Below are 12084 nucleotides of genomic sequence, written 5' to 3'. Positions count from 1 at the left end.
GCCCCTGCACCAGTCAGATCTTGGCATATGTAGATGACAGTCTAGACCGGCGAAGATTCGCGAGATGGGAGCGATGAGCTGGTGAGACGAGGGGTTCACGAGATATGCTAGACCGCTTAAAGCCTCAATTTCAGCATATAATCGAATGTTGTGCTGTAATACGGTGTTGCGTTGATGATCAAAATATGTACTAAATATGTACATAAGCTTTTCTCGCGAGTCTTATCTGACGTGCTATTTGCTGGACGATCCTGTCCGCTTGCGGCGCGGATGGTTCGGGTTTTGAGGGCCTGCCCGTGGCCGAATTTTTCGCGTTCGCAACCGGAAGACTGGATCTTCGTTTCTATAGGTCGCCGCACGTGTCATTGATCAGCTTTGATGCGGTGTAACTGCTCCGGCCAGTAACAATAGGTGTTATAGCTGCATAGCCACCGTGGTTGGATGGATGTTCAGTGTGTTCCTAGGCAGCGACTTTTCAGTGTTGCAATAGAATGCTGTTCGTTGTCCAAAGTGATGTAACTCGATAATATGAGTTCCGTACTAACAAAATGCTGATCGGATGGCGCCAGCGCTAGGGTTGAGCCAACACTAATATAATAATAGACGATGCCTAGCGAGTCGCGATAGCCGCAAGGCTCGTACTATGTAGGAATACCAAACTACTATACCACATAGTAGATATGCGAGATCTAGGCTGTTAGCTACATATTCTAAAACAAAGGCTCATGATTGGGATGGATCGCATCTCGTATAACAGTAACGTGCCGCCTATAATGAGCCCGGATATTTGTTCTTAATTCAACCAAGCGTAGCACAGCTGAAGCGACAAATACGGCTGGTAGTCCCGAATGCAACATACCCCGGCAGATATGTATGCAGACGGCTTTTTAGTTTGTGTGCCGTATACTGAGGCGAATCAGCGATATGATTTTTGGACAACAGTCGACAATCGCACACAGTAATACGAAATTTAAGAGTGAACCATTCGATTTCCAGGCCGTCGTTTTGAGTTTTGTCCTTGGAGTCCTTAATGATATCGACCGCGGGGGAAGTGTATGCACTTAGGAGTACATCGTAATACAAATACGACCAGGTATGCAAATGTAGGCAATTAAGGTACACGAGGTATAACAATGTAAAATGGCAATGCGAGCCCAATGGGAATTCAGAAATTAAGTGCACCATCCCATGTAAATAGCCTTATGTTAGTTGCATAAGGGTCATGCTCGGTTAAGTTAGTCTTAGTGCGTAGAAAGGCAATAGGCAATGCAATACATTAGTTTAATACCTACCTAAGGAAGCGTCCTTGGCCCAAATGGAACAGTGGAAGCAGCAGTGGAAGTTGCCTATCGTCCAATGTGGGCAGTGTGGGCATTGTGGGCAATGCGGGTCTGGTTCCATCCGAACCCGTTAGGTTACTTAAAAGGTTACTTAGAATAAGTATCTTGGTAGGTACAATCTCTAGCAGAATTACCATAGATAGTACATGGGTGGAACAAGATGGACAGGATGGAGTACAACGTGGATTTAGCTAAGGATCCCCTAACTTTAACCAAGCCTCCTCGGCTTTCTCAGTCCCATCTGTGCCATCAGCACTAATTCTTTGTAATTTGTCTTGGCTTTTCTACCCACGACATCCATGGATCTGTCTAATGGATCCATCATCCACAGGTGTTTGCATCAATTGATGCTGCGTCCTGCAGATGGCTATCTCTTATTTTGTACCTAACACCCTTGGTACTTTCCTTCGTTCGCTCGCTCTATTCTAATAACGGAATAGAAATCCATACAATAATAAGCTGACCTGCCTGAATTGCTGAATGACAACCTGGGAACTTAACAACCTTGCCTATCATATTTCCAATTTCGCCCCTCTCCTTTATTCAGCCCCCATCCTACATTTTACCACCTATCCACTATCCACCTTTTTTGTTTTTGTTCTTTTTTATCACGGAGTACTCGGCCACTTCAACGCGGGACAATTTCATAATATGAACCCTTCGCCAATATTGTCGCCGCCGCCGTTTCCATCCTCCTCATGACATTCTTTAGAATTAACTAGCTACTCATCCTTGTCGGCTCCCGCGTCAAAGCTACGTCAAGTCACGCGTCCGCCCACATTAGCGCATCTCCGCAATAGCATCACGACGACGAAGTTTTAGGATAACACCTATTAATTAGGTTCTAGCTATAGGATATAGTAATCGAGGAACCGGCTGCGGATAATATCGGTGTTGATATTCTACCGCTATCTGGCCCAATACACGGGCGCATTGGCTATACTTGGTCGTACTCTGCGCCAATCGCATACCACGATGAAGGAGCAGTGGGATAAGGACGTCGAGTCCTCCGCCCAGTTACTGTCGAAGGAGACACAGTCGTCGAGCAGTGAGGAATTCGACTTTGACGAATCCGAAGACAGTCAAAATTGGTCTTCGCCGCTTAGATCTGATCATCCTAATCCAATATGGCGTCGTCTTCAGTCTATCCCGATACCTAGTTGGCTACCCGCTCGCAAATTTAACCCGAGATATTTCATATTCGCTCTGATCGTCTCTTTACTTATAACCTTGTTCATCTTTAACCCCTACTCTCCTGCCCAGCCTACACAACATCAAACAGATGTTGACGTCTCTCCCACGACGACACCGACGACCGCCGCGGCTCAAGTAACATCAACAGTCGCAACTCACGGCTCGAAACCTACATCTGCGTCCGCATCTAAATCTTCAGCTGCGCCCACCGCATCGTCTTCCGGGAAAGCAGGAGAGTCGGGCGATAAGGATAAATCTAAGGAGAAGAAACCGAAGCCGGAGAGCAAATACTGCACCACTTGGCCTGTAGATGAACACGGGGATTACAAGCTGCAAGCAACGGACCGCGTCGATAAGATCAAGCTAGATAGCATCGCTCCGAAGGATGGTTGGAAGAAACCGGCTGGTATTAAGGTCATTGGTATGGTCTTCTATGGTCGCAAGAGATATGTGGACCTTCTGGATTGTTACCTCCAACAGAACCTGGCATCCAACGGTGGCTACTTCGACGAAATTTGGTTCATGGCTCACACCAAGGTTGAGGATGATGTTAAATGGGTTGAAGAGCTCGTCCAGAAGACACCCGGTTACAAACTTGTTGGCAAGGGAGTTTGCGAAGGTAAAAAGTACAAGTGCATGTGGAACTATGCGGTTGAGGACAACACCATCTACGTCAAGATAGATGACGATATTGTGAGCAACCCTCCTTGCTGTTTGCTGCATTTTGCTCCTATTTTTGGGCAAGGGTAAATTGGGGACCGGAGAGAAGCATTGACTGACCTTATGACTTAGGTATATATCCACCATGACGCTATCCCTCAACTCATCCATACTCGCATTGCCCTGCCTCATCCGTATGCCATCTCGGCAAATTTAGTCAACAGCCCTGTAACGGGCATGGAACAGTACCACTACGGTGCTATTCACCCCTTCCTTCCGGATCCAAGTAGCAAGCCGTCGTTCCTCGCAGCGGAATCGTGGCGCGTATCCGAGAAAAAGAGGTATCCCGAAGAGGAATTGGTAGCCGATTATGATCTTATGGATATTAAGCCCTCGTACCGTGGTCACCCATGGCTTCTTATCTCCGACGACCACTATGACCTGCTTAAGACTCCGATGGGCAAATATGACCAGGACCGCGGCAGTGATCCGATTGCTTTCGGCGCAGCGTGGAAATCGTGGGCTATTGGTGCGCAACAGCAGTACTCCCTATTATACAATATTGAGCAGAATAAGATGCACCGCTATTTCTTCGGTAGAAATATTCGCTACCCAGAAAATTCTTCGAAGCCGAATGCGACAGCGGTTGTTCTCGGTGATGGAAAAGGTCCTGGTGGCGAGCAGACATACGACACCGGATTCAACCGATACAATCTGAACTTCGTTGCGGTCTGGGGTTCCGATATCAGGGACCAACTCCCCATCGCGGACGATGATGAGCAGGACATCACTGCGGACATCCCCAGACGAACTGGTCGACCATTCCTCATCGATACGCGCTCCGTTGTCGGCCACTTCAGCTTCTTCACTCAACACGACGGGATCACCAAAAGTGATCTCCTTGATCGGTATCGCGCATTCGCAAACGAGGCTGTTTGCACGCCAAACAACCTGAAGAAGCCATATGACCAGATGTGCGATGGTTTCCGAGCTGAAGGCGGTCTAGGACGGTAGTAGTGGCATAACTTGAGAGTTGAGGTGAACGGAGAGGGATATGAAGAGCGTGAAATATTTTTCGCGTCTCATAATCCCATGACATTTTTTTGCATGGCGTTCCTGGGTACTTCCATACGAAACGAAACCGTCCGGCCCAAATTCCGTACAAAAGGTGCTTGACAGGTTCGGTTAGGTGAAATTTCACGGGATGATGCTGCATTGGGGTTTTCGCGACGTTTGCTGCTTTTTTATACTACGGGTTCAAGGAAGAAGGCGAACGGGAGGGTGGAAGGGGCGAGGCGTACCGTAGTAGATATGTTATTTAGGAATCGGCGGCGTCCATACGTACATATGGATACATACGTCCTTGTATATGAATCGCATCCCAATCTTTTTAATTATTTCCCATCCGTTCGACCAATCTACGGTGCAGCGTAAGATAAATATGGGGTCCGGCCACCTGAAAAAAGGGTCGCTCCCAAGCATATATGCACCCAGTAGTGGGCGGTGGACGCGCGTCCCGGTGCGTCGGACACCCATTTTTGGCAACCTTGATGCGGGCGGATTCGATAGTATGGGGGGGAGGGTGCCGGACTATGGAGTTATTTTGGTGGTTTAATTTGGGATGGGATGGTACGGTAGGGCCTATTAGCGGTGGGTAGAGGTAGGCTGTAGGTAGGCTATGGCTCTTTTTTTTTTTTCGCGACGATGTGGCACAGTTGGACATCCTTTGACTCTTGGTACGGGTATCGGCATCTCTTGCAGGTGAGATGGTGCGTAGATTGGACGGGTTTGGTTGGATTCGCTGACCGGTGGTGAGGAGGTAATCTACGAGGCTCGTATGATTGTTTCTTGGGGTTCTTGGGAGGTGGAAAAGGGAGGGGAGGGGAGGGGAGTGGATGACAAATATATCCATTCTCTTCACGCATAGGTAGGTAGGAATGGTAAGGGCTTGTTGAATTGTTGTGAGACATAAATCTTAAAAGGTCTAGGTGCTTGATTGATGTTTCTACGTAGTAATAAGACACCATTCTCGGCGTTCCTATCCCTTCACACTTCCTACCTAGGTATTATTGCTACCTGGTAAAACGTATAATTAAGATGGTGACCGAACCAAACTCTGATGCGGCTCTACAACAGGTGCCGAACAGGAAGGTCTTCATGGATGTCGTGCGGCTCTGGTCCCTACGTGGTGGTATTCGGGTCGTGTTAGCGACGTTTGTCTAATCTACTTGTAGTAAAGAGGCCGAAGACACGTGCTCTAGGCGAGTTGACCTGGCATTTGCGATGTGTTAGAGAGGTGTTCGGTGATGAATACTCAACTTTTTCTTGTCACCCTAACGAAGTATCTTTATAGCTTGCCAAGGTGTTTGCTGAAATCTGCGGATGCGTGCTTATTTTATTGCTTGGCAGGCGGAAATTTGATCTGATGTCTAAATGCTTGGCAACGGAAACACGGCTTCTAAATGTTCATTTTCTTCCTCTTCATCTTCATCTTCTTCTTCTTCGTCATCGTCTTTTTCCTTTTTCCCATTTGTAATTCCTGCTGATGACTTAGCATCTTTGCTCGTCGCAAAATTAAAGATATCAGTTCCTAGTATCGGGGCGGATATGACCCCTTACTAACACGCGGCGATCCTTGTGTATAACCAGCACAACATTGCCGGTGTGACTGTATAAATCAACGGATGTTGAGAAACGTCAAGAACTTCCTCTCTTCGGATTTTTCTTTCATAATACCCGTTTCTCAAAATTGGCATTTCAAGGGGCCATTGTCGTGCTCTTGACTAGAACCGGGCCTGAATATGCAGACTAAGGGAAAAACGAAACTCTCAGACAACACAAGATTCGAAGAAATGTCGTAAATAAACTTGGGAAACATCTATTTGGTGTAGATGAGTAATTAGAAAGAATATACCATGTTAACAATCCACCTACACGGAAAGGACAGGGTCGAAGGATAGCTGGCTTAGAAGGGGATTTGGGTTTTGAGGATCAGCAACGATGATCGCCGAGGGCGAAAAACTTCTAGCGTCGACGGAATTCATCAAGTTACCAGGTGCCTGTATACATCATCAGTGTCCTAACAAACGATTCTCGATTAACATCAACAAGTTAGCTCACTCTATCACATGTAACATGAACGAAGAGACAGCAATGTTATTGTACGAAGAGCTCCGAACTACTGGCTTAAGGTGCCAGAAAATATAGGAAAGATACTTTATGTATTTTATACAAGGTCGGTCGCAATAGGTCTTTTAATTTATAAAATATAAGGCTTGGAGAAATGTACTAGGTCTTAATTAGTAGAAGGGGGTAAACGCGGTGTACCATAACAACAACTTCACGAGGCCTGCCGCTTTATTCCTCCAACTTGTTCCTAGGATAATTCCATGTAACGATCTTCACAAACCTCGTTCTAGTCCGAAAGGTCAAATACGGGGCTTTTATAAGAATCCCGTTCCTTACCTACTATAAAGCTCGGGGACCATTGTAGGGCGTATGAATGGTCTTTCAGCTAGTGCTTCCATCAATAATAGCAATACTACAATATCCTCTTGACAGAACCACATGGCCGTTTCTATAAATTTGTATAAACAATCTCCTGACTATGGAAGTTACCATTCTTAGCTTCATCTTGACCCTCACAGCCAAGGCTTTGGCTAACGACTGTAACTTGAATGGTATGAGCCACCCCAGAGTTACACTACTGTCAAAGGGAAAGTCCAAGACTTGCAATGGCTCGGACTTCATGGTAAGCAATCAGGATGATTATGAATATACTTTATCGTCTGATATTTCTGTTCCTAAGAGACCAGTCAGTCTTGCTGGACAGATGGTATCGAGGTCCGGTGACAAGAACATCTCGACGAAACTACCGTGGTTATCCTTAGTTCTTCATATGCGACAGAACAATATGACAATGACCTGTGACAGGATATGTACTTGGGAATAATGAGTTCTATGTATGATTCCAATAGGCGACAACCGTTGACTGCACAGTATACCATATATAATGGTTGAGTCTGATTGGCTGGATCGTTTCTTCATTTTCTATAAAGAGCCTAGTACTTGATGACTATTGGCTAGCTCCTGCAGCACAGTGTACTGTGTCGATCATTTCACAGTCCGTGACCTGATAGTTCCTATCGGTTCCTATTACTATTACAATGTAGACATTCCAATCAGTGCTTTGCAGAGCTCCTTATTTGGGGTTTCTGTTCCCAGCAACAGAGGATTCGCATTTTTAGATCTGGGTTCTATCCTCCAACAAGGTCGAATGGCATCCAGTCCTGAGTACCCGGGCAGGGACTATATCTCTACCTAGGTAATGGCTACGTCATCCCGGACGAATATGGTTGGAAAATTAGTGGGAAGATGGGAAGATGGGAAGGTGGGAAGGTGGAAAGATGGAAGGATAAAAGGGAAGACATAAGCTTTGTACCATTCATATAGCCAAAGTTTAATAAGGTACCAGTAAATAGAAGGGCTCTTATCTAAATAGTAATCATATCGACGGCTCTCGTTCTAGCCCCTTATTTCCTCCTATTTCGTCTTATTTCCCCACAACCAGAGTCGTCCGGTATATGAGTAGGGAGCTGCACGGGATGCTCGGTAGTCCTGGGCTGACTCGTGGTATTCATCATGCCAACCTTCAGGGACAGCCGCATATCCGCTCTCAATTCGCTCATATTCACCTAAATATGATCTACTGCTGTTCGATATTGGAATTCAGAAACGCTTCCTGCTGCTGGTCAAATCGAGAGGGTGAACTTGGGAGAAACAAGAAAATAGCCATCTTATTACAAACAGATTCTTAGATTCTTAAGGAATCTAGCTAACTTTCCAACTCTATTCGAGCTATGGATGCTATGATGTCGTACGCATCGATGTCAGACCATGGAAATGATTGGGGGATCGATGTCATCGTCGGCATCTTCTTAGGGATTGCCGTGTACAACGCCCTCGAGGTATATCTATTGATGTTCAAAACCTTCCGACGAAAGAATACCATGTATTTCTGGACGATACTGGTTTCCAATTCAGGAGTTTTTCCTTGCTTGTTATACATGTTTCATCTCTGGGGCCTAGCACCAAATTTCCCGATGGCCGTGTGCACGTCTGTTGGTTGGGTTTTCATGTCGACCGGCCAGTCCTTCGTTCTCTACTTACGACTACACCTTGTGCTTCACGACCGGCGCAAGCTACGATGGGTCCTCTCCCTCATAATCTTCACATTCGTCACGTTACAGGTACCGGCGACCGTTACTTTCCTGGCCATGAGTTCCTATCCACCGGACAGCCGAAAAGGAAAGCCATTCAAGGACGCATTCGGTGTATTCAAGGTAGCCCAGCTTGTAGGCTTCATGATACAGGAAGTCGTGATCGCGGGCATATATTTGTACTCGTTCCGTTGTACGTCGCAGCGCTTGCGTATGGTTAGAGAGGACCAGGTGAAAAAGATGATGCACGAACTTATCGCACTCGTCGTCATCGTCGTCTTACTTGATGGCGCGCTCACCGTGAACGAATTGGTGGGCAATTTTCAGATCCAGACTACTCTCAGACCGGCCGTCTACACTGTTAAGCTGAAGGCGGAGCTGTTCATATTGAACAACCTCGTCACCTGGATGCAGACCCCATCCTCTACCAGCGCAAGCTCAGCATCGCACCCGCGGAAGCCGGCTCCGTTAGATCGCGTATCAAGTGGACATACCCTCACATCTGAAACAAAGCCTCACCCGCTACACGTTCCCTCTCGCGTATCTTCGCGGGTATCCTCGCGCGCTCCCTCATGCGCCCCTTCACGCACCGGGACACCCGACCCGAGACCTTCCACACCAGGGAAGAGTGTCGCGATGGCGGAAAACGAAGAGAGATCATTGCAAAGAAATAGGAGTGAGGCCAGCCCTCATTCAATGATGCCGTCTGAGTCGCGGGTGTTGACGGGGAATGGAGTTAGACCCGGAAACAACATGCAATCGTTCGAAAAAATAGACCTAGGTGACTGAATTGACGGCAAGGAATGCCGTAGAAGGAGTTTATTGGGCCGAGTAACTCCGTAATCATATATACGACCAGAATAGTCGGGTTGTTCGAGATTTCTCGAATTGAATCCGAGGATAAATTATGACTGTTGAACTTGATGTTTATGATAGAATGAGGAACATTGCCCAAATAGAAGCATTGTTGGCAACAAAGGATAAGGTGAGTGCCCCTGACGCTGCTACTGCTCCCGTTAGATTTAACAATACATATCTAGTTCCCCGTGGAGAAACTTCTGAGTCACTTTGAATCTGAAGTAGATATCGGTAATTCCTCATGCATGATGAGTCATTACGGTTGAAATAAACAATTCAATTTATCTACGAAAGCATAAGATACTAAGAGCGGCTTGTTCATTTGATGTGTATCCCTCAAAAAAAAAAAGGATCTCGTGGCTGTTTAGAATAAGATGTGGGCAGGGAGGTCAGATATTATATATACACATAACCTTCAAGCCATATTGGCAAGTTCCACCACAGTTACTCGAAATCTTTTAAATCAATTCGAGTATAAGCACATATGGGTATCTAAATACCGTTATAAGAGGAATAGCCGTCTGTATACCAGTGTGTTGATGAAATGTTAATAAATGTGCATTTGTGAGATTGAGGTACTTAGGTACCTAAAAGGGGGTGTATAAATGCTTCCATCGCAACACTCGTTGGCGACCGGGCCAACGTGTAGAAGGTACGGTTATTAATTTATACTTGCCATAGATACATCCCGTCTTCAAAAATGACTCAAACGGCTAGATATATCCACACATTGCTATGTTGAGGTGGCCCACGGTAGCCTTGACAAGTACCATTTAAGTACTTGTGAACGACAGAATTCACAACACTTCACAATCGTAGGAAGAAATTTCTCATCCCCCACCTTCTTACTAGTTCTGTTCTACTCTCCGGAAGAATTTATTATTTATTCCATCCTACATACTTCCCTCAACGAAGTTCCTTTCAACCTTTCGTCCACATTCTCCCACCACCACCACCACCATCACCACCACCACCACCATCACATGCTCGTTCTTTTCCGTGCAAGTTTCTTTCCATCAACAAAACAAATCTGCACCAATTCCATTCTCATCGTTCACTTCTCATCACGCTTTCAACATGGCTCCTAACAAGGCCAAGGCCAACGGCGAAGACACAAGACTGTCCCAGCGAGAGATCGAAATCGTGGCCGTGGCGTGGTGTTCTGTTAAGTCAATCAAGGATGGAAAGGCAATCGTAAGTACTTTTCCTTTCGTCGCCCCCCAGTGAACGATATCGCGCTCATCATCATATCTCTCACTTCACCGTCCATCTTTTTTTTCATTTTATTTCTACTCTCATTTCACACCAATGTCCCCCATCCACGTCCTATTATCTCACATTTGCCCGCCGCCTCACCGCCGACTTCCCAATCACTAACACCCATCCACAGCTGGACATGAACCAACTCGTCGACAAAGGCCTGTACAAGTCCGTAGACTCAGCCCGGCACTGCTGGCGCCCCATCGAGAACAAGCTCCTCAAGATCGCCGCGGCCGTGAAGTCGCACCCCGGAAACAACGAGTCCGGCGCTCCTGCCGGAAACAGTATCACCGCTGCGGCGCCTGCCCCGCGCACCCCCGTCAAAGCCATGAAAGGCGCCTCGGGAAAGCGCAAGCTCAAGGTGTTCAGCGACGCCGAGGATGACGACGAGGAGTACAAGGACGCCGCCGCCGCCGCCGCCGCAGCCAAGGAAGGAGGTGTAGGAGAAGGTGGGGGATTAGGAGGTGGGGTCAGGAAGTCGCGCCGCACCGCTCTGCCTAAGCCTAAGATGGCGCCGAAGAAGACGACTGGCGCTATCGCTCACGCCGCTGCTGCGAAGACTAAGGGCGCGGGTGCGGGGAAGAAGAGGTTGGTGCCGACTAAGCTTGAGGAGACCGAGGGCGGGTATGATGAGTTTGAGAGTTTCTCTGAGGTTGGCGATGGGGAGGCTTGAGGCTTGATTCGCGACGGTTTGGCTGCGCGTGCGCGCGCTTCTGGGCTGGTTTGGTTGCTTGAGGTGGTGGCGTGGGGGTTCATCGCTGCGCTGAAGTGAACTGGACTGGACCGGACCGGACCGGACCTTTCATTGCTTGCGTGAGAGCATGCTGGTTAGGCATGAGGGATGGAGGGCATAGAGTGCAGGCCATGGGAGTTGGTGGAAGGTGCTTTTTCTTTGCAGGGTATCTTTAGCTGTCAGATGTACAAGACATCGCAATGGATATGCCGTGAGTTCGCGTTGAACTCCATACACACATCACTTTCGTCTTTGATTATATGTTGTGATTCGTGAATTGAGGTAGCGGGAATATTCCTATGAAGCTTGACGGCGGACGGATATTGGACATTGTAGTTGAATATGTCCGTACCACCTCGTTAGTATCACGCTGTCGTAATAAGAGTCTTCTATGATTTACATATATAAATGATCTCACAAGTCGGATTATAACTATTAATATTGGCTTGCTTTGCTTCACTGTATCCGAGTGTAGGAATGTGATGATAGCTATTCATCTGAATAGAGTCAACGTCAATACTTGCTTTGGTACAACATGGCTGATATCATCTCCTATAATGTGATGACGCCTAATTAAACCTTAAGATCAGTAGGAACGCGTGGAAGTCACATATAGAGGAACTTAAGGGAAGAAGATAGGTTTTGATCGCCGATATCACATGCATGATAGCCTTGCTAGCTATATATGATACATCATATGTGATATCGTAGGCTGTAGGCATTTCTCGGTGGCAGAATATACGGGATGATAAACATGGAAAAGTTTCATTGGTAATCGTGTAGGTTAGCATAACAGCCCCGGAGAGCTCGTAAGCGAATA

The 12084-nt window shown here is 46.9% G+C and overlaps 3 protein-coding genes across 3 annotated transcripts; all 3 read left to right on the top strand.

Moving 5' to 3' along the window:
- Nucleotides 1-2957: 2957 nt before the first annotated feature.
- Nucleotides 2958-4208, top strand: F4807DRAFT_452815 (uncharacterized protein; the record flags this gene model as incomplete). The annotated part of the gene is made up of 2 exons (XM_048000373.1): nt 2958-3227; nt 3327-4208. 2 exons carry the CDS (start codon nt 2958-2960, stop codon nt 4206-4208), a joined length of 1152 nt encoding a protein of 383 aa, XP_047851950.1.
- Nucleotides 4209-8053: 3845 nt separating this feature from the next.
- Nucleotides 8054-9202, top strand: F4807DRAFT_469266 (uncharacterized protein; the record flags this gene model as incomplete). Its single annotated transcript, XM_048002691.1, has 1 exon — nt 8054-9202. The coding sequence occupies one exon, from the start codon at nt 8054-8056 to the stop codon at nt 9200-9202; it is 1149 nt and encodes a 382-aa protein (XP_047851949.1).
- Nucleotides 9203-10348: 1146 nt separating this feature from the next.
- F4807DRAFT_462583 (uncharacterized protein) lies at nt 10349-11204 on the top strand (the record flags this gene model as incomplete). Its single annotated transcript, XM_048001851.1, has 2 exons — nt 10349-10465; nt 10662-11204. The coding sequence occupies 2 exons, from the start codon at nt 10349-10351 to the stop codon at nt 11202-11204; spliced, it is 660 nt and encodes a 219-aa protein (XP_047851948.1).
- Nucleotides 11205-12084: the final 880 nt, after the last annotated feature.

This window comes from Annulohypoxylon truncatum (genome assembly GCF_022578515.1).
Source record: "Annulohypoxylon truncatum strain CBS 140777 unplaced genomic scaffold F4807scaffold_27, whole genome shotgun sequence".
NCBI lineage: Eukaryota > Fungi > Ascomycota > Sordariomycetes > Xylariales > Hypoxylaceae > Annulohypoxylon > Annulohypoxylon truncatum.
This window is presented reverse-complemented; position numbering and strand designations above follow the sequence as displayed.